The 21,221-nt window shown below is 46.9% G+C and overlaps 7 protein-coding genes across 7 annotated transcripts; 3 read left to right on the plus strand and 4 right to left on the minus strand.

Annotated features, from left to right (window-relative positions):
- Positions 1–236: 236 nt before the first annotated feature.
- On the plus strand, positions 237–4,809 carry STEHIDRAFT_114137 (uncharacterized protein; the record flags this gene model as incomplete). The annotated part of the gene is made up of 13 exons (XM_007308204.1): positions 237–292; positions 357–413; positions 638–1,022; positions 1,562–1,568; positions 2,563–2,621; positions 2,676–2,885; positions 2,960–3,031; positions 3,087–3,210; positions 3,265–3,304; positions 3,487–3,883; positions 3,947–4,021; positions 4,099–4,269; positions 4,330–4,809. The coding sequence occupies 13 exons, from the start codon at positions 237–239 to the stop codon at positions 4,807–4,809; spliced, it is 2,133 nt and encodes a 710-aa protein (XP_007308266.1).
- Positions 4,810–5,494: 685 nt separating this feature from the next.
- STEHIDRAFT_42801 (uncharacterized protein) lies at positions 5,495–5,989 on the minus strand (the record flags this gene model as incomplete). Its single annotated transcript, XM_007307691.1, has 1 exon — positions 5,495–5,989. A coding segment is annotated over one exon (495 nt), but the record flags the coding sequence as incomplete, so codon positions are not given.
- Positions 5,990–8,810: 2,821 nt separating this feature from the next.
- On the minus strand, positions 8,811–9,593 carry STEHIDRAFT_64267 (uncharacterized protein; the record flags this gene model as incomplete). Its single annotated transcript, XM_007307767.1, has 1 exon — positions 8,811–9,593. The coding sequence occupies one exon, from the start codon at positions 9,591–9,593 to the stop codon at positions 8,811–8,813; it is 783 nt and encodes a 260-aa protein (XP_007307829.1).
- Positions 9,594–9,653: 60 nt separating this feature from the next.
- STEHIDRAFT_42526 (uncharacterized protein) lies at positions 9,654–10,379 on the minus strand (the record flags this gene model as incomplete). The annotated part of the gene is made up of 3 exons (XM_007307690.1): positions 9,654–9,978; positions 10,135–10,286; positions 10,347–10,379. Coding segments are annotated over 3 exons (510 nt in total), but the record flags the coding sequence as incomplete, so codon positions are not given.
- A 2,529-nt stretch (positions 10,380–12,908) lies between these two features.
- On the plus strand, positions 12,909–13,285 carry STEHIDRAFT_44293 (uncharacterized protein; the record flags this gene model as incomplete). Its single annotated transcript, XM_007307693.1, has 2 exons — positions 12,909–13,033; positions 13,120–13,285. Coding segments are annotated over 2 exons (291 nt in total), but the record flags the coding sequence as incomplete, so codon positions are not given.
- Positions 13,286–13,471: 186 nt separating this feature from the next.
- On the plus strand, positions 13,472–13,648 carry STEHIDRAFT_63960 (uncharacterized protein; the record flags this gene model as incomplete). Its single annotated transcript, XM_007307735.1, has 1 exon — positions 13,472–13,648. A coding segment is annotated over one exon (177 nt), but the record flags the coding sequence as incomplete, so codon positions are not given.
- Positions 13,649–19,659: 6,011 nt separating this feature from the next.
- On the minus strand, positions 19,660–20,007 carry STEHIDRAFT_160730 (uncharacterized protein; the record flags this gene model as incomplete). Its single annotated transcript, XM_007308205.1, has 2 exons — positions 19,660–19,805; positions 19,863–20,007. The coding sequence occupies 2 exons, from the start codon at positions 20,005–20,007 to the stop codon at positions 19,660–19,662; spliced, it is 291 nt and encodes a 96-aa protein (XP_007308267.1).
- Between the last annotated feature and the right edge of the window lie 1,214 nt (positions 20,008–21,221).

Raw genomic sequence — 21,221 nt, forward strand, 5'->3', positions numbered from 1 at the left:
GGGAACTATCTGCTACTATGTAAAGTAACAGACGATTCCCAACTCTTCGGCAATGCCCGCAAACTTAAGTTGCGGGATCGAGCGAGCGTGCTCCTTTCTCTGTCTTCGCGCTCGACCTCGCTTGCTCTCTTGTCTCTAATTCTCCAACTTTGTGCTTGCATTTCACTTATTTCTTCAAGGTATGTCATTTCTCACCTCTCTACATACTCAGAAACACTAACTTAGGTATATCCAGAATGCCTCGCGAGTATACTGAGGCCCAGCTGCAATGGAAGCGGGAGCTCAGACGCTGGTACATAATGATAGAATCACTCATCTGTCTGTTGCTCACCCAGTTCAACCACTTTACGTTCAAGGTGTCAACTCTCTCGACCATGGCCCCTCGACAAGCCCATACCGAGTGTATGCAAACTGTGCGTGTTGAACGACATTGAAACCAACACTGGCCTCCCACCCCTTCACCCTCACCCTCACCTCCACCCTCTCTTGTTCTTACTACACTACTGCTCGGACTTCCTGCTGGCTCTCGTCTCTATCCTACGCTGCATGCCGAACTTCACGAAATTGCTGCTGCGAGCATGACGATGTTCAAACCGGTCGGAATAAATTCCTGGAGCTTGGATGATGGTAAGGTTAGGCTGTGGAATGCAGAGAGATGGGGTGCAGACTCATCGGATACCAGTACGTTCCTCCATCTAGAATGTTCGGAGGTGTATGAGAGGCTTTGTGGGGAGAAGGAGGGGTTTTTGTGGGTTAGAGACCGTTGCACAGAGTGGGAGAGGATACGCAAAGAGCTAGATGCCTTGCAGAGTCGTCTGAGTGCAGTCGTCACCAGCCCCTTGCTCTTAGAGAGTCGCAATACCCTTTCCAGGCCTCTGCAAGGTCTCGGTGCTGTGGTCACGTCCGTGACAGTCATATGCATGCTCTTGGAGGAGGAGGTCTCTGTCTGGTGTGGTGAAGTGCAGTGGAAGGGCAAGACTCGGAGTGGCTCCAATGACTCTGTCAAGCTTGTCCTTGAACACGTACGTGTCTCAATAGCCCATGCTGTGTCATTTTGTCGATGGTACTACATCAGAAACGTACACGGTATTGAGCAAGAACGAGCGATTTTACGATGACAAGGGGGTAGGACTCCAAACTCATTCACTCAAAGACCCACGAGATCTTTATAGAAACAAGTACACAGGATGAGCGGCACCATCATTGATGGCAACACGACGTGTCAATTCCTTCACACAGTGGTGTACGCTCGGGGAAGTGGGAGAGAGTGAGGAGGAGAGCGAGGAGAGAGAGTCGCTGGACAAACATCTGGCCTCCGGCAAGCTCTGGCCTGGAAATGACGAATATGGCAGGTACTCTCCCACGAGTACCTGTAAGCCCCGGCATCAGACCTGTATCCGTGCGCACACCCGTGGGAACGAGTATCTACAGATACAGGTACCCGATGGTGTGCCTTACGAGTATCCATTGCAGGTACTGACGGGTCCTGGTACTCGTGGCATGCCCTGCTCTAGGCTGCCATCCATCAACACAGAAATTGATGACCTGATTGTTCAACCAGCCTCCAGGTAAGAGGCACTTCAGCGTGAAGGATTTGCGCCTGTGGTAGAACTTCTGACGGAGCACACCGTTCTTCGCCCACTATGTCAAGAACGAAATGAAATCGACGCGCCTTGATCCCCTGCATTGGGCCCTGCATTTATTTTGACGAGAAACGGCCCGCTCGTCGTTGAGAACGGCGGTGTTGACCCTGGTGAGTCCCCATTACCCCTCTAACCGTAGTTTGGCACGCGCTTCCGACGTTGCATGGTCAATCGACGTGTTTGGATGTTTCTCATCGCCTCCTGTCCTTGGTTTGATGCGATTCGGCCCTCCTGTCATCGAGAACGACGGTATTGACCTGGTGAGTACCCCCTGCTTCCCTCTACAGTAAATTTATTCGTTCTCACTTAATTCCGAGTACATTTACAACGTTGCAGGGTCAATCGACGTGTTTCAATCTCCCGCATCGCTCCCTGCCCTTGGTTCGATGGGATTCGGCCCACCCGTTGTCGAGAATGACAGTATTGACCTAGTCAGTACCCCCTACTTCCCTCTACCATCAATTTGTTCATTCTCGCTCAATTCCGTGTCAATTTCCAACATTGGAGGCTCAATCGACGCGGACTAATGTTCTTCATCACCTCCTGTACTTTGTTTGACATGATTTGGCCCGCCTGTCGTCGAGATCGACGGTATTTATCTGCTGAGTACCCCTATACCCCCTTTCCCAGCTCATATTTACCACAGTACCCATGGGTACCCCTCAGGTACCTTCAAAATACCCGTAGATTATCTCTATCCATGAGTACCCGCCCATTGGCAAGTACCTGTATCCGTGGATATGAATACCCGCTCCCACGGATGCCACCCCGGATACAGGTGTGGCCTCTGAGGGCACAGGTACTTGTTCCCACGGATACAGGTACTCGCACGGATATAATCGTGGCATGCCCTGGCCTAGAGATGGAGTTCTTCTCTTGGACAGTCTGTTCTGGTCTCTGTGACTGGCGCACGTTGAAGGGTTAGAGGATAGTGATGATGATGATTGGAGTCACGTTCTTAGTGATCCTGTTTTATGCGTAAGTTTATTTATTTTTACATCTCAGGCCATTGGGCCTCACGCACCTTATTAGAATTGTACTCACATCCAGCGCATCATCCTCCTTATACACAATGGCCGTGATCATTGGATTACGGCCTGTATCGACTTTAACACGCTCTCTATCACTGTATATGATTCATGGAAGCCTACATACGACCGTAATCACCCAGAGAAGAAGACGGGCAAGGGGAAGGGGAAGAAGAAGAATGTGAAGGATATGGATCACTGGGTATATGTTGCGGTTCGTCATTTCCAGCATCTTCTCTCCTGTCTGCCTGACATTTTCTGCGGGGTTTAATTCTGCTTGTGTAAAAGTTAGCCTCCATTCCGTCCTACAATGTGGACACGCCGTGCTGGGATGACTGGACCTTCTCACCACATGAAAGGGTATGTCTGCTCATTTCTGTTCTCAAATTTCTGCTCAGTTTATTTGTATGGCCAGGTACCGTTCCAGGCCAATAGCTCGGACTGTGGTATATTCGCGCTCTTGTTTGTCCTCCATCTTCGCCATGGCAGCTTCAATCACATCAATCTTCCTGTTCGTTTTATTGCTATTTGCAAAACGAGTGAGACTCGGAAGAAATAAAAAAAGAGTTTGATGTCGCCTCGCGAGTGTGCAGAGGCGTGTGAATGTGGCGCGGGCTTAGCCGTGAACGCGACGTGCGTTGCGTCGTGGTTGTCTTCGAGTCTCTTTCATTACTGCTTGCTTTGTGGACGGTCTATCGACGTGAAAGGCTGTATGGCAGAATAAGAACCTGTCTAGAATGACCTAGTGTGGGGTGACTGTAAGTCCTTTTACCAGGGTCTGCCCACTAGAGTATGCTGGAGCTATCCTTTGACAGGGGCCCGAGCTCATACAACGAAGGAGCTGGCATCCTCGTCAACCTATCGTTTTTTCCCTTGGAGAAGAAGAATACGAAGAAACAAAAAAATGCAAAACCCAACTGTGTTAACAAAAAGCTAGCCTTCCACGAGGATATGGAGCTAGATGACTTCTTGGTTTCCCTTTGCCAGATTCTTGATGACGGCTTGAATCTCCTCTCTACTTGTACACTCTATCACATCCAGTCACACGAGCCCAATGAAGACAGCAGCTTGTCTATCTCATACTCTATCCTTGGTACCTCTGACAAGGATATTAGTCTGGAGTCAGTTGACGATTACAAGACCATGGTGAAGGATGTGTCAGCGAGAGGAAAGCCGAAGCTGAAAGTCGAGATGAAGCAGCAGGAGGTGGAGGTGCGTACTTTCCATCATCATTTCATCCTCTTCAGCACTGACTCTTCTCAACCTTTGAACTAGCATGATGATACTGGGAGTGATTCTGATTCTCGTGAGGAGGCAGAGAATGCACCGGCTGCGAAGAAGGCCAAGACAGTACGTATCTATCCATTTTCCTTCACGTTGGCCGGTATTCTGATACTATTATACACTGCATATTTCTGGGTGTTCAGGTTGGTCTGTCACCACAGGAGACCGCAATTGCAGAGCGTGTTAATGACCTCATGGATATTCATAAGTGCCACAAGAAAACCTGTAAATCAACACACTGTGTGTTGTATGGTCCTGATCTTGACCACGGACCTCTCATTGCACGTCACTTCAGTGAATGGGGTTCTGCATGGGTACCTTCTCTCCTGGAAATTCACATTTGCAGGCCACTAACTATTTCATTGTAAATATAGGAGGCGGGTAAGGATGGCATTGATGCGCAGACTCCTCCAACCGGCGGTATCTTCGACTTCAAAGCCACACAGAACTTGGATGACAATACCACTGACATCAACCTCCTTGCCAGTCGCCGCCTACGCACTGCAACATCCAATAACACCGGTCCGAATGTTCAAATGAACTTTGAAGGTCTTGCTAATGTTCTACGTGTTGCTCGTGGGCAAGAGAATGATCTCCATCGTCCTGCTAATCATATTCCAACTCGTCCTCACATTCCTCCAAAGATGGTCCTTGACGAATTCTGCACCAAATACGAGTTGGTTGCTTCAACAACGGGTAAGCTCCGCGAGATGGAGCTTGCAGGCCCACATATCCTTCGGCTCCTCTCAAACCAAGACCTCATTGCGGATGCAAAGTTGACAAACACTCAGGTTGCCGAGGTTCGTGATGCAGAGGAGAGGTGGTTGGCTGATGCCGTGAAGGACATTGACTAGGAGGTGTTGACGGTCTCATATTCTTATGTATATATTATTTGTGACTCACTGTCAATTCTGCGTATATTTTCTTGGAAGTTTGGGCAAAGGAATAAGAAATGTCTGTGGCTACAGTAGTCCTGCATGGGCAAAAAAAACCCATGTCATCTCTGGAAGAATTGTGCTACATGACCGGTACATCACATAGAAAAGCTGGTTCCCTGGATGTGCATACATACTGATGCGCCGCAGATGTGACTTGATGACCGAAAAAGCTTGTTCAATAGGGTTGTAATCAGGGGAGTATGGTGGAAGATACTCCAGGCGGCATCCTGAATCAAAATGATGTTAGTGTGAATCCCAAACACAGTTCAAGAAACGGTGTACCCCAACTCTCAATCAGCTGTCGGACTTCAAGAGATTTGTGAATTCGTGCATTGTCTACTATAATCACACTTCGGGGTCCTGGGTAGCATGTTGTCGTTGGTAACTATGTACAAGATGAGAATGGGCTCAGACTGATGAAGGAAAAGAGATATAGGAACTACGCACTAGATCACGACGGAGAAAAGACATGAAGCTCTCTGTTGTGAAGGAACCCTTCTACTACCTCGGCCGCTATAATTCCCTTGTCCAATGCTAACCCTGCCAACATTGACATCTGCCTCCCACGAACGAATGGAGCACAACACTCAATACGCTCTCCCGATCTAGCTCTTCCCCATAACCGTGCATAGACACGGTCATTCTTTGAGACCTCGTCAAGAAAAACAAGGCAGACGGGAGAGTATTGTCCGATACGACGGATATAATCTGCCCGCTTGATAGGGTCCCGCTCACGAGCCATCTTCTGCACATGCTTCACGCTCAGACCTGCGCGGGTGAAGAAGCGATGTATGGTGGTAAAGTGTATAGGAAGGTAGCGATCAGAGTGAAGTCGCTGACAGTACTCGTCTAGGAAGCTTGTGGGTCTGTGTCGTGCAAGGCAGAGAAGGTATTCGGCATCCCGAAAGAGCACAGATCGTGGTCGACCTTGGCCAACAGGCTGTCTGTTGGTAACAGAGCCAGTGAGGCGATGTTTTCTCCATGTACGGAATAGGGTTGGTCGGGACATTGTAGTGATTTTAATGATGTCTTTGACACTGTCACGACCCCGGTGACGGAGCCGGACTGCGACCATTTTCAGGTCGGCTGAGTAGCGCACCATGTTGAACGAGAAAGTTCAAGTTGTATACTCTGTTGCACTGAATGCGCAATGCAACGCGCGTCGCGTTCGCGGCTAAGCCCGCGCCACACTCACACGCCTCCGCACACTCGCGAGGCGACATCAAACTCTTTTTTATTTTTTCCGAGTCTCACTCGTTTTGCAAATAGCAATAGGATGGAGATGAAGGACCAGTTGGAAGGTAAAGTGGGAGAACTGATTGGAGTTCGTCTGTCGTTGGTGGAGTTCATCCTCGGTTTGGCGAAACTTAAACCTTCTAAATCTAACATGTCTGAGTCTCAGTCTGACCCAATCTGTCTCTCAGACTGAGAATGCGTAATTCATATATATTTTGTGACCTTGTTCATTTGGTATTGTGTGATTTGTGAGAGCTCCAAAAATTTGCTGAATTGTCAGCAAATTGGGCCACAATGGCACCAAACACATGACAGCCATATCTCCCACGTCTGTGGCTTATCGATCTACTCTACCTTCACTCTCTTTTGCCAGCATCATCATCTTTCTCGTCTTTGTGCTCTGGGTGAGTGCGTCAGTGATTATCCTGAACTACTCACATTCTAACATTCCCTCAAACGACACAGGAATAAGACGTTCAATCCAACCAGGCACATTGTTCCTCCTCTCTATCCTCTATCCTTACTTCAAAAACTAACAATGGTCATGACAGAACATGTCAAAGTTTAGGGTCTTCACTGCGTTCACTCTCTAGCCTCTTTCATGCAGTGGATGATTACAATCTCCACGAGCACGTATGTGGCAATTGTGGCAAAAGTTTCCTCACCAGCCACCAGCCCCGCAGCCACTCCTCCGCCAAGTCTGAGTCTCGCAGATGGATGAAATCTAAGGCTCCAGATCTAGATGTCCTTGACGCCATCGCAGAAGGCAAGAGTGATGAAACTAAATCGAAGAAGGGGGACAAGGCCGGGAAGAAGAGTGTGGCCTCTCTCTCTTGGAGACTTCGCCTTCCTCTGTTTCCACTCCCTGATCTGCTTCGCTTCGGACGAGGTAATGGCCGGGGTGATTGCAGGCGTAGGAGCGATGTCAGTGCCATCGACTTGGCCCCCAGGAGCTGTAGTTGTGGCGACTGAGTTTGTCGACGGCGCATTTGTCGTCGGACATGATGACGGATAGGACAGTGGATGAACGGAAGGGATAGTGATAAAAGAGAGGCGAAACGAGGCTAATCGATGAGGAGGCGATTTTCGTGCAAAGGAAGAGATGGAGGCGTCAATAAGAGGGCGAATGCAGCGAGTAGATATCGATGGTGACGAGTCTGGCGCAAAGAGAGAGACACAGAGAACTCGTTCTGGGGTGAGTAGAGAGAGATCTGAGTCTCAGAGATCAAATACTGTGGCCTCGGTCTTTCGATGGATTCTATAGGTCATATAGCTCTGGTGCCAAATACAAAAGAAGTTTGAGAGTTGTTCATTCATATTCCGTGAAAGAGGGACAAAGGTTGCGAAAGATGGTGGTTTTGTGGCACTTTTACCCTGTGCTGCAAGCTTGCGTGGCATTGACACGCTGATCAGGTGTCAACATGACAATACATACTTCAGGAAACATATGTATAATTTAGAGTGGTGTATCGTATGAGCTACTGTGTACTATCCCGTTGGATATGACTTGCACATTTTTTGCACAGGTCCGCCTTTCATGGAAGGTCATACAGTCTGGTGGATATGAGGGGCCAATGACGAATCGGTCCACAAATATTTATGCGCATACTATCATACATGATGTATAATACTGGGTCCTTCTTTGGCCCCATCACACAGTCATCATTGTGTGCAATCCATGGACAAGCTCTCTGTGGCGCCTTTCGGACTGTTTCTCGCCATCCATTTCGGCGATGGCCGTGCGCTTTTTGGCGGGCGACGCCCATTGATGGCGTCATATCAGTATGCTTATCAGAGATAAAATTAGCTAGCATTTGAGAGCTCTGATATCAGCCATATCAAGGAGGCTGGTAAAACGTAGCCTAGTTGTATTATACAGTACTTAGTACAGTAGCTGTGTCTACCACAATGTCTGATAATCATATAAACTACACCAATTATTCAACCAGAAGCTTCTAGAATGATCAAGAACATTATCTGCAGTCCAGTGAGTAGGTACTTTATGATAAGCGTCGTAGTGGGGTATGAGATGACAAGTCTGTCTGATCTGAGAGAGAGGAATGATTTTGCCTTGTCTAGTACCATCCTGGCGTGCTGGTGGAATACTCAAGTTATACATTTTATGGTCACTGTGAGCTGAGGGAGAAAATCTGGTATACCACTCATCGTAAGCTATGGGATCTTTCAAAACAGACCATGGGGTAGAGTTTCCGCATATTTTATCAGGTAGTGAGAATATCGCCTTGAGACGGGCAGCGCGTGTCCCTATAATCAGTGGTATAGACACATTAGACAACAGCCAAGAAAGAACTAGAAAAAGAGCGTACCTTCAACGCCTGTTGACTCTGCGTCAGGCGTATCATAGACAATAATAGTATCATAAGAAGCAGGCCTTTTACCTAGCGCAGGCTGAGCCTTGACAATCTCCACATCGCTCTGCTCAGCACTTAGCACCTCCTTGTGTCCAAGCTCAACTCTAGTAATAGTAATGTTATGATATAAGGATATGGAAGAGAAAGGAAGGGAGGAATCGGCCATTCTAGCGCATGAAGGGTATTACCGGCACGAGAATTTAGATACTCCTTGAGGGCACGAGTGAATCCTGGAGAGGTCTGCTCTATGGTTGAGACAGACACTTGCTGGTGTGGGCGAGCATTGATTGTGATGGTGGAAGAGCCTGATCAGTCAGAATGAGGGGGTGTGTCTGGTGGAAACTTGGTTGGGTGGCGCCACCGAAGGTAACACTCAAGCTGCACCATACGTTCCCTACGTCCTAGCCATCGAATCATCTGAGGTTGCTCATCACGGTGGTTACTAGCCCTCCATGCCTCCTTAGCATAGTCTATGTGAAGACGCTCAAAGGCCTCTGTATTGTAGTTATCGGTAGTGCCGAAAGAACGAATAGAGGAGATGTAGTGGAGAAGAGAGTGGAGTTTTGGAATATTGAAGTGCTCGCGTATTTGGAGGGTGATGAAGACCTTCTTGTGATGGTGAAAGGTCTTGATCGCATCTTCCATATATTGAAGAGTCTCGTCGTCATGAGTGGGGTATTGAGCCAAGTAGATAAAGTCCAGGATAGAGCGAGAAGCGATGATGGCATCCTTGGAGACCCGCCCAACCAAACACCCCAGCAGAATCTTTGCCATGTCCTTCCTCTCACTTCCTGAAATCTGCGATAAGTTAGATATACCAAGCTTGAAGTGGCGAAGACCCTGAGAACGAGGTAGAGTTCGGATACGTCTGTCTAGCTCATCCTCCCCAACGATGAGTGTGGCCCACTCAAGAATATGTGCGAAGACGCCTTGGTAGAGCTGGTGAAGAACATCTGGAGTGATAGAGAGGTGGATGTCGCAGTAAGGGAAGCCCTTCCAAAACGGCTGATATACACCTCCAGATAGGCCTTGAGCCTGCGTCTCCTTCCAGTACTGGGAACGGCTGGTAGCTGATTTATGCGCATCGTCCATGATCTGGATGGTGGTAGACTGTGTGCGATCTGGGTAGGGGATGGGATTTTCCAGATCCGTCGCAGGACAGGAGCATTTCGGACAAGTTCCTGGTTTAGAGCAGGTAACAAGCCATTGCTCTGGGTAATCCGCCACGTAAGAGGCAAGGACAGGATGGATTCGACGTATAAGGCCATCAGCGCAAGTCATCTTGACACCTTCAGAGCCTGCCTTGATGAGAGGGTGCAGAATGTGGCGCATAGATTCGTGAAACAATCGCTGGCCACGCGCTCGCTTCTCATGAGCAGTGAGATCAGAGGAGTCTAGTTTGTCCGTGGAAAGGTAGCCGATGAGGATACATGCGTGTTGGTGTCGGTTATGGTTGTGGCGGACGTTTGTGGTGCCACTGTGGCACAGTTCGGAGTTCTCCTGGTTTAGGGTTAGGGTTAGGTTGCAAAAACTCGTCCATGTACATACCCTTACCCTTGTCTCTGTACCCCATCTCTGTGTCTGTGTCTGTGTGTGCTGGGCCATCAGCCCCCTCTGAGCTTCTATTCCTGACAGTTGGGAAGGCCTTCGACGGATAGATCTTGGTATGTTACCAAGAGTAAGATAGACGGGGTAAGCGGATTTGTTGCCAGAGAATTGGGTGAGATGGGTCTTGTCTGTGGCGATTATGACTGGAGCTACAGTGGATTTGTCGGGTAGAAGGGACTAGAAGAAAGCAAGGTCAGCGAAGATGTTAATGAGAGACAAGAAGAACAGTTTGCTCACCTGCACAGCAGACCACCATGTACCCGTCCACATCTCTGAATATGATGTTGTGGCTCTCCCATGGTATATCATCAGGCAATGTGTCGACCTTATCATGCAAGGCATTAGCATTGTGAAATGAAAGACCTAGACGTTCAGCTACCTGATTTTGAAGTTAGTATTGATAGATATAATAGGTAGACATATCCTTCCCCCTGGTATCTTGAGCAACCTGTCGATAGAACCCTTGCCAATCCCTTCTTCAATAGCCCACTTCGCAATCTCCCAATCCAATTTCGATCTGAATGGCGCCCACTCATTGTCCTCCCACATCTCTATCTCCTCTTCATCTAGGCCCATCTCCTCACGTCTGCGCCTCACTCTTTCTGCTCTTGTATTATCCCGCTCCTGCATCTCCCTGGCGAGATCTCTCAATCGTCTATGCCAACTATCATACATCCCCTCCCCTGGTCCGAAGTCTTCACCACCTCGATCTGAGTCATCGGTAACTCTGATGTCCTCTTCGTCGTCTAGTCTGATGGAAGTTGTACGCTTTGGTGCAGTTGGTGTATGCTGAGCTGATGATGATGGGATGGGATGTGCTGACGAGGATGCCAGTGGCTGATCAACGTCCATCGAATGGCTGGGAGATGTAGGTCGGTGCGGGACGTATTGCTGATACTCCTCGTCCATATCCATGAAGATCTATTGGACGTCCACGGGGTCCATCTCTACCACAACCTCTGTCATCTTCTCTCGCACGACGGATATCTCTTCATCCCCTTCTGTACCACTCATCTCCTCTTGTACGATGGGTATCCCATCGCCTCCCTCACCAGCACTGATCTCCTTTCCACTACGATCCTCTGGATCCTCCGGATCCTCCATCCTACCCTCACAGCCTGGACTGACCCTCCGCCGCTTCCTTCTACCTTTTCCTTCTAAAGATGGCTCCTCTTCATTCCGCACAATCTCCTTCCCTTTCCCTTTCCCCTTGTCAACATTCTTTGCCTTCCTGCATGATCAGTGTCGGTATAGGTGTGGAAGAGCTCAGTGGAGGAAGAGGAGGTGGGAGAATAAGTGAGTTTATAGTCGAGAGAGCCCTTGGGATAGCAAAAGAGGTCGTTGATCGCTTTCCAATGCTGAAGGCCTGGATTTGTCAGGAATAGCAGCTCAGAGAGGGCTAATGGCCCAGGGACACACAGACACAGGGGTACAGAGACAAGGGGAAGGGTATGTACATAGACGAGTTTTTGAGACCTAACCCTAAACCTGGAAAACTCCAAACCGTGCCACAGTGGCCCCACAAGCGTGTCCGCCACAACCGTAACTAACAGGATTTTGGCTGAAGCGAGCAAGGACTTCGACGCTGTGAGCTATGTCTCGACGAGTGGCGATCGTAAGGTAGGCCAAGGCTCTGACGACATTGATATAAGGAATAGAATCTGCTGCTCTTCTTCCTACGACTTGGGTGCCATGGAGGTGGAAAGGCCGAATGGAAGGATCAAGGAGAGTGGAAACCGGACTGCAGTCGGAGAAGTTGAAGTGATCAAGGAGATCTAAGACGTACTGGAGTTGGGAGAGGCGAATGGTATGATTGGGACGATCCCTTTTGATAGAAACGCCTAGAAGAAAGGAAGTAGGACCAAGATCGCGAAGTTTGAAGTGAGATTTGAGCTCCAACTTGACCCGGTCGACTTCAGCCTTGGACTTTGCAGCAATCGTCATATCGTCAATGAAGATGCTCACAGAGAATCCGCTTGAATCCCGACCCAGATACAATACCTACCGAAAGTCCGATCATACCCTCCTATTTAGGCCCCGTTCGGATGCCCGGGGTGGGCCGGGGTGGGCTGGGTTGGGTTGGTAGCCGAAGCCATCGGAGCTCGAGGGAACTGAGTCACTTGGAAGTCACAAAGCGTCACAACAGTCACTGGCTGCCGTTTTCGGCTTCCATCCCGCAACCTCACCGTTCGAAAGCCTCCGTGCGAGCTGAGCCTACCATAGATATACATCAATCCAGTGCACATATGCTGTCATGTCTGAACTCATGTACATATACCTTGGTCTGGTCTTCCTGTGGTAAAAGGATATGATGTAGTGTAATATAGTTGTATGTTTGGCTTGTCGGATACACCCGAGTCTGAGTCTCCGGCATAGCAAAGCGTGAATTTCGACCTCGTCGTACGCATCTGCCACTCCATCATGGCTAGACTGCGGGCACCTAGGAGAGCCGCTCTCCTACGAAAGGCTCTTGTCTCCAGTTCAGAACACTCGACTACTCGTAAGAAGTCCCTTGCCATGACAGGGGCTATTCTTGGTAGTGTTATGGTGGATCACGCGATCCGCCCTCTTCTCTGCAAGGCTCCTCAGCATACATTTGTTCTTTCTGGATACGCCTGGGTTCTTGAGCTTCTGAACGGTGAGTTTTATCGGATCATACCCTCATCTATTCATGCAACAATAACTTACAGCTCAAACTGAACACTGTCGGAAGGCCATGACTCTAGTTTTTTCACAGCTTTCGCCATGACGAAGCGAACTTTCCTTCGACTCACTGTGGAGCTTATACGATATGGACATGTCCGTGATACGAAATATATCACAGCACTCGAAAACACGGCCATATTTGTTCATGTAGCGGTCACGGGCATGTCATTTCGTCATGTCTGTCAGCGCTTTCAGCATAGTTTGGACACCATCAGCAAGTAGGTGATACAATTGTGTATTTTTGAGTGTATGCATATAACCAATGCTTCTGGGCTAATTCTATCGTTCAATTTATACTCGGCAGAATATTCTACACTGTCTTGAACTCGCTTGTTGCGAAAAATTTCTATTGGCAATATGTATTCCTACCCCCAGACGAAACACCTTCCGCTATCCGTGACGATCCCAAGTTTTATCCCTTTTTCAAGGATGTCTGTGCTGCTGTAGACGGTTCACAATATGGTGCATATATGCCGATGGCATTGACGGAAGGATTTATATATCCCAGCGGGAAGAATGTATCTTGGCGACGCAGGGTTTCCGTCGTGCGATGCAATCCTTGTTCCATACCGTGGTGTTCGGTATCACCGTTTGAGCGAAGTGAGCTCAGGTACGTTGAATATATCTAAGTATTGATGTGGATGCGTACCATTTGAAGACCACAGAATCCGAAAGAGTTGTATAATCTGCACCTTGCAGAGGCGCGGACCGTTGTTGAGCATATATTCGGGGTCAGCAAGCGCAAGTTCCACCTCTCCGTGTGCAAGCCCGAGTTCAGCCTCGAAACTCAGGCAAAGATTCCTCCTGCACTTGCCGCTCTCTGTCAGGAATAGAAGCTCAGCACACACAGACACAGACACAGAGATGGGGTACAGAGACAAGGGTAAGGGTATGTACATGGACGAGTTTTTGCAACCTAACCCTAACCCTAAACCAGGAGAACTCCGAACTGTGCCACAGTGGCCCCACAAACGTCCGCCACAACCACAACCAACACTCTCTTCAACTTTGTTCGTGTTCATGATCCTTCTCTCACTGGCGAGGATGGCCGTAGTCAAATCTACCCTTCGGCCACTAATCCTGAAAACACACTGGCACGTAATCCAGATCACCTCGGAGGTTTCATCAGCGCGGAGGAAACCAAATGCGCCGACTCACGTCGAGATGTGATCGCAGAGGCCATGTGGGTGCAGTATCAGGAGGAGCTGCGAAGGCGGGGTATGGAATAGTAAACGAAAACTCATCTCTCGTGTCTCTTGTTTACTGTTCAGACTTTGCTTGAGTAATCTGGTTGGACACTGTCAAGGGAGAGGTTGTCAATTAGGCACTCGCGTCCCGTTTAGGCAGTTACTTTTCCAACTGTATAGTAGACCGGTTAACGCCGGAGCGCGTCCTTTTAACTTGTGGGAAGTGTCCTTGTCTCTTTATCATTGACAGTGACGCTTCTCACAGATGAGTCTTACTATAGATTTCATCTCTTTCTTTTTCTATTACTTTGTGAGGGCAATATCATATTCGTTTATCTTATACAGCAGTCATTATCTTATGGGTTATGGGTCTTCCCAACACTCTTGATTCCTGTGTTCTTTGATTGTCTTATCTGCAAAGAGCTAACACTTACTACTCTCCGCTACGGAAAGCCTAATCACGGATCTTGACTCCAACGCTCTTGCGGTCTTTGTATCGGACACACACACTCTCGTGCCAGAAGAATAAATAGCCTGAGCTCATGCTGCTGGTTTTTATCTAATTTTTGAGTTGGCTAGTGATGTACAAAAACCCTGTAACTCTGATGCTCTTATCATGATAGTTTTCAAAGGCCTTACACTGTCATTTTCCTCCTACCACATCCACACCTTCCCCCCGTCTCATAGTTATAGTATGATCTTGGGTTAACAGCTAGTGCTCTGCATGGCAAGGCCTGATGCCTGTACAATTATTCATTTTCCATCACAATTGGACAGTCCGTGTAATTTTTGACCTTCTTCTACTTCTATATCTCTGGAACAGGCCCACATGTCATTTTGGCTTCAATCAGCTTATTTTACAAGCAACCTACTACCGAAGCAAAATATATAGGGTTGTTTCAGAGTCACTGAAGGGAAAGGAAATGCAGCACAAACCATGAACTGTGATTCACAACAAATAGCTGCACAGGCATCAAGTCTTGTGCAATATTTTGTGCCTTATTGAGACATGCACAGTCTCACTCCGGTCCACAGAGCAGAAAATATGAGAACAGCTGAGTGAGAGCCAAAATGACGACTTTTTATACACTTTCGCTCACTACCTGCCCTGTGGTAATGACTCACAAAGTGTCATATTCTTATTTCTGGGGTGGCATGTTGTGCGGCATGGACACATTTCCACCTACAAGAAAAAGAGCACCCACTGTGTCCAAAACTTCACATCAAAGCTTCCATTGAAATTCCTCTATCCTGCTACTTGGCTTAGTTTCTTTCACTTTCTTTGCACAGACAGTACATAGAATAGATGCTCTTTCCATCTTCAGAAAATCTTGCATAGCTGTCCTTTGATGACACACAGAACATAAAACATGAGAACAACTGAGAAACAGCCAAAAAAATGAGCTTTTTACATGACTCTGATCACCTGCCATATATATCTTTTTTAGCACTGTGTTGATGACACACAAAGTGCCATGTTCTATTTATAGTGCAGCATTCCGTGTGTCATTGATATAGTGTTATTCATCAACCAAAGTGCACCCACTTTAACCAAAATTGGACTGCAGGGCATATTTCATTACAATCTCTCACCCCTGCCAGGGCATGCCATGAGTACTGAGACCCGTGAGTACCTGCTATGGATACTCATCAGGCACACTATCAGGTACCTGCATCCATGGATACAGAGACTCATTCCCACGGGTGTGCGCACGGATACAGGTCTGATGCCAGGGTTCACAGGTCCTCGTGGGAGAGTACCTACCATATTCGTTATTTCCAGGGCAAAGCTTGCCGGAGGCCAGATACTCTCTCCCACTTCCCTGAGCGTACACCACTATGTGACGGAATTGACACATCATGTTGCTGTTAATGGTGGTGCCTCTCATCCTGTGTACTTGTTTCTAGTCCCACCCCTTGCCGTCGTATAATCACGCATTCTCGCTTAATACTGCATATGTTTCTAATGTGGTACCATCAATTGATGTGTCTTGAGCTCCTGCATCGGGCCCTGTATTTTGTTTGACAAGAAACAGCCTGCTCGTTGTTGTGAATGGTGGTGTTGACTCTGGTGAGTGCCCATTACCCCTCCAAATATAAGAATGCTTGTTGTCGCTCAAATGAGTGCACATTTTCGATGTAGCTAGATCGATCAACACATATCAACATCCTTCATAGGACCCTGTATTCGGTTGAGGAAATTCTTGTCCGGAGTATTACGACGAGACAGAGGGAATTTTCCTGATATTTTAGCAAAATTTCCGGGACTGATAGGATTACTTACTGCAGAGTTATGACTTTAGTTATTTCGCCAGCCAGCGGGCCGCAGAGGGCCGGATTCCGCGCCTCGGTTCCGCGCCTCTGCGTCCCGTTTAGGCAGGTAGTTTTCCAACTGTATAGTAGACCGGTAAGCGCCGGAGCACGTCTTTTTGACTTGTGGGAAGCGTCCTTGTCTCTTTATCATTGACAGTGACGCTTCTCACAGGTGAGTCTTACTATAGATTTCGTCTCTTTCTTTTTCTATTACTTTGTGAGGGCAATATCATTGACAGTGACGCTTCTCACAGTCGTTCTTTGAGTGCTCGATTATCTGCGCCTCACAATTCTACCTGCTCGTCATAGAGATCAACAATCTCGACCTTGGTAAGTACTAACTATACCTTCAATCAAAGATTTACTCATTCTCGCTCAAACCACCGTACCGTGTGTGTCTGATGTGATAGGCTCAATCGATGCTCATCAATGTCCCGTATAGAATACTATATTTTATTTGACGAGATCTAGCCTGCTTATTGTCGAGAACAATAATGTTGGCCTGGTGAGTACCCTATATCCTCTCCAATTGTAAAATTGCTCGTTCTTACTCAATTTGGCACGTGTTTCTGATATGTTTTGATCAATTGATGCATATATACCTCCTGCAGTATTACCTGCCCTTTGTTTGATCAGATTTGGCCCGCTCATTGTCAAGAACAACAATATTGACCTAGTGAGTACCCCCTGCTATCTTCTATCGTAAATTCACTCATTCTTACTCAATTTCACATACATTTGCAATGTTATGGGGTCGATCGATGCATATTGATGTCCCTCAATGCCTGCTGTACTTGGTTTGATCTGATTTAGCCCGAACAATGGTATTGATCCGGTGAGTACCTCTCCACCTCCTTTCCCAGCTGATATGTACCACAGTACCGATGGGTACCCCTCAGTACCTTCAAGATACCTGTAGATTAATCCTATCCATGAGTACCTGTATCAGTGAATATGGATACCCATTCCTATAGATGCTACCCCGAATATAGATGTGGCCTCTGAGGGAACAGGTACTTGTTTCTATAGATACAGGTACTCGCATGGATATAGTCGTGGCATGTCCTGAACAGGATCCATTATTCTATACTATCATAAATGCCAAGTAATATAAGATGAACACTTGTAGCATATTGGGAGAGATCTCCAGGATGAGAGAGTTGTGAAGAGCACGAGGTAGTAGAAGTAGAGTAGACTAAATAAGCAACAGAGACAATGGACACTTTGGCTGAGTAAGTGGATTATTAAGAAACAATACTATTTAACAAAAGGAAGTCCTAGAATATCTGTACGGGTACGTAGATATGTCGTATGAACTAATACCTTGCCTCTGATATCAAACACACAATATTCTACTTGGGGGTGACTGAGCAGGACGACCAATACCATTATCGGATCACTGTCATGACCTTTCATTATTTCCATGCATTTTCTATTATTTCCTGATGTGTGCCACAGTGGGGCCACACTTTTCCGAGTTTCTGTGCCATTGTGGCCTGGGTTTGGTTATGTTTGGTTCTGGCTAGTATATAAACCTACCTACTTCCTGTTTTGTACTCTAGTCTTGAGATTATCAATCTCCTCCCAATACAACCTCTTCCTCGCCCTTGATGTATGTTTCTGAATGAGAGATCACTTATCAGCAAACCCTCTTTGTAAGATATGGTTATTCTAGTGTGGTCATAACAATTTCCCTGACACAAGTTGTGCCTGACCCTGATCAACATTGAGCAACACATTGTCTAAATATTTGATTAAGTACCTAGATCTATAGTGGCAGATCTATATAGTCCATGCTTATATTTTATTTGAAGTAAAAATACAGTCTGTGGAATACCCTGCGGACGTCGCAAGGAGGAGAAGAACTAGTGAGTTGGAGGTCAAAATGTTCTACAGAACTGGCAGGTCGGTGTGGCCTTCCATGGCTGGGCTCAGACACCCTGAGAGACTGCAATAAATTCATAGAATGTTTGGAGAAATTCCAGGAGCTCCTTTGATCATACAGAGTCATTCATACATTCACCCAATCTTCAGTTGACAAGGAAAATGTCACTGGAGATCATTTCGACAGGGGAGAGAAGTTGAAAATGAGTTGATGTGCATATAGATACTCCTGGAGGTCTTCTCACACTAGATCTCTGGTGACTCGAAGGGATTGTGAAGACGAGAAAAAATATTATAATTGTCCGGAAAAATCTGAGTGTCATGGGACGTGTGCGTCTGTGTGTGGGTGGTACATGAGACAGGGTATGTACATAGAAAGTATAGTAGAAAGTATCAAAATAGGTATATGGAAATAAGGTTTATGTGGCGCTATATAGAGTATCACGACAACAGATATGACAACAAAAAAAGCACAGGTCATCTTAAATAAACTCTAAATACTGCTGATATTTTCTGAATGGACCATGAGCTTATTGCAATGTACATAGCTCACTCCAGTACAATTTTAAAAGAGGCTAATTAGCCTCAAACAGTAAGTCCTGAGTATATATAGCTACACAATTAAATTGCACATTATCAGGGAGAGTAAGCTTAACAGCGGTCTTTAGTGTGGATCCAGAATAACATTTTGATAAGTGTGGAGATGCTCTATGTCGTCACTTTTGTCCTCTCCCTTAATCTCTTATTGATATATAGATCTATACTACAAGGTTGCCAGTGCACAAGTGAAGTATTCACACAAGTGAAGCTTGCTATGTTTACCCTTGACACCCCTGCTGTTTTCTTGCATAATGACTAGGGTCCAGTGTCTGACAATAACTTCAGTCAGTTGCCACGACAGGATCAAATACCACCTTTCTCTGCTTATGGCACCTCCAAATTGACAGACCACTCCTCTTCAGCCATCATATGACCACTCTCTGTCAATGAAGAAATCAGGGTCTGGAAGTTTATCATCTCTAATTCTGCTGAACTGTACGACAGGCAGTGCACGTTGGAGGCGTGCAATCAATGCCGGCAGCACCATTCTAAGGTATGTCTTTCTGGTGTTTTTATTCATTCTTCTCTGATTTTTGCGCACTGCTCTGGGACCCGTCCCTCCTGCATGTAATGCACTACCAGAGGCACCTCCTGCCAGAGCTGCTGTCAGCACAAAGTGAAGGTTGATTCTCCTGTAGTTTATTTTGTACACATTATGAGTAGACTGAGTTTGTTTTAATGCTATAACACTTTTAGTGCTCCAGGACCCATCCCATCTGCACTCGCTGCACCTCCAATGGAATTCCCTGTCACTACAGTATCTCTCCAGCTAAGAATCAGAACGTTTGACTGAAACATTGCCGTATCATTAACGTCTCATGACTCTCCAAGAGAAAAACTGTACATCATGGAGTTGGGCCTCATGTCTCTTGAATCCACCTTAGCCGAATGGTACCTTCATTTGTGATAACAGCAGGCTTGAGACAAGGTGATATAGGTGGTTGCAAAGCCTTGTGTTCATCTGCTTCAGCGTGGATCGGTCGGAGAGTTTGATGTGACGGTGGTGCTAGGAAGAATGGAGCTGAATGAGCTCCTGGTCATGGTGAATGCCGAGACAACAAACCAGACAGAGAATCTGTCGGTTGTGGTTGTGGCAGACGTTTGTGGGGCCACTGTGGCACAGTTCGGAGTTCTCCTGGTTTAGGATTAGGGTTAGGTTGCAAAAACTCGTCCATGTATATACCCTTACCCTTGTCTCTGTACCCCATCTCTGTGTCTGTGTCTGTGTGTGCTGGGCCGTCAGCCCCCTCTGAGCTTCTATTCCTGACATAATATGCCTTATAAGGCTAATTATGATCTAATCTCCTGTTCATGCGGGCACAGCATTGGATAAAAATACCACCCTTAGCTTATATTACCTTATAAGGGATCCCACGTTCTTGCAAAGCAATACAATCACCATTATAAGGTAACCAGCTTATAAGTCCGAGTCTGAATCTCCGATATACTCCCTAGAGGTGATTAGCCTTTGCACTCATTACAGGGTGGACAGATGATATGGTGGATGGGGGGCATGGTGGGTGATAGCTCAATAAGCGAGACACATCATCTGGTGAGATATATGTAGATTCACAATGCAGCAGTCAGAAATGTACTTACCTGAACCAACCGGAGCTCAATATTCACAATAGAGCTTACCAAATAGCTCCTCCAAAAGAAGGTCTGTGCTCTCTAAACAAAATGCAGTGTGTCAGCCAGGGCCACACATCACTCATCCACTTTTAAATATGAAGATTTAAAAGTCCGACTTTCACATTCAAGATCTGCTTTTATTGAACATGTTCCCTCCTGCGTACCTCTGTCCCAGTGCTATATGCCTCTAATACTTGTTCATTGTCTGTACTTTCTGTTGTTACATTGAGAGTCAATCTCTAATATTTCATTGGTAATGCGTATAGCACAATTGTCAAGCATATAACTAGTATGCCCCCATTCAGACTAGCCTCTTAACCTCCCATATTGAGCCAGTTCTTGCTCCTATCTGTAGGTGTACACATGCCTGCCAAGTGCGGTGTGTCCAGCCCTCAGCCGACTCCCTCTAGAAGCAGCAATGACTTATCTCAGGCAGGTATCTTTTACTTGTGTCACCATACTACACTGAGAAGGAGGTGATGATACAGTAGATGTTTGAGTTCTAGACAACCGGTCGTCCTCCCATTTGTGGTCTGAAGTATACAGTCGTTTGCATAAAGTGAAACAAGTATGAGAAGATATAAATGGACCAGAGAAGGTGTATAGGGAGTGTTGAACAGCGTCCTGCAAGGCGTGGTTGAACACAGCTCATTAGGAGCCACACCAGTCACATGATGACTGGTGCCACTTAGCTTTTTCATGTGTTGCAGAATTTGGCATCACGCCAAAAAGCCAAGTGGCACTTTGACTTACATAAGGATGTGGCTCTCACCATAACCATATGCTCTCA

The sequence above is a fragment of the Stereum hirsutum genome, assembly GCF_000264905.1.
Source record: "Stereum hirsutum FP-91666 SS1 unplaced genomic scaffold STEHIscaffold_14, whole genome shotgun sequence".
Taxonomy (NCBI): domain Eukaryota; kingdom Fungi; phylum Basidiomycota; class Agaricomycetes; order Russulales; family Stereaceae; genus Stereum; species Stereum hirsutum.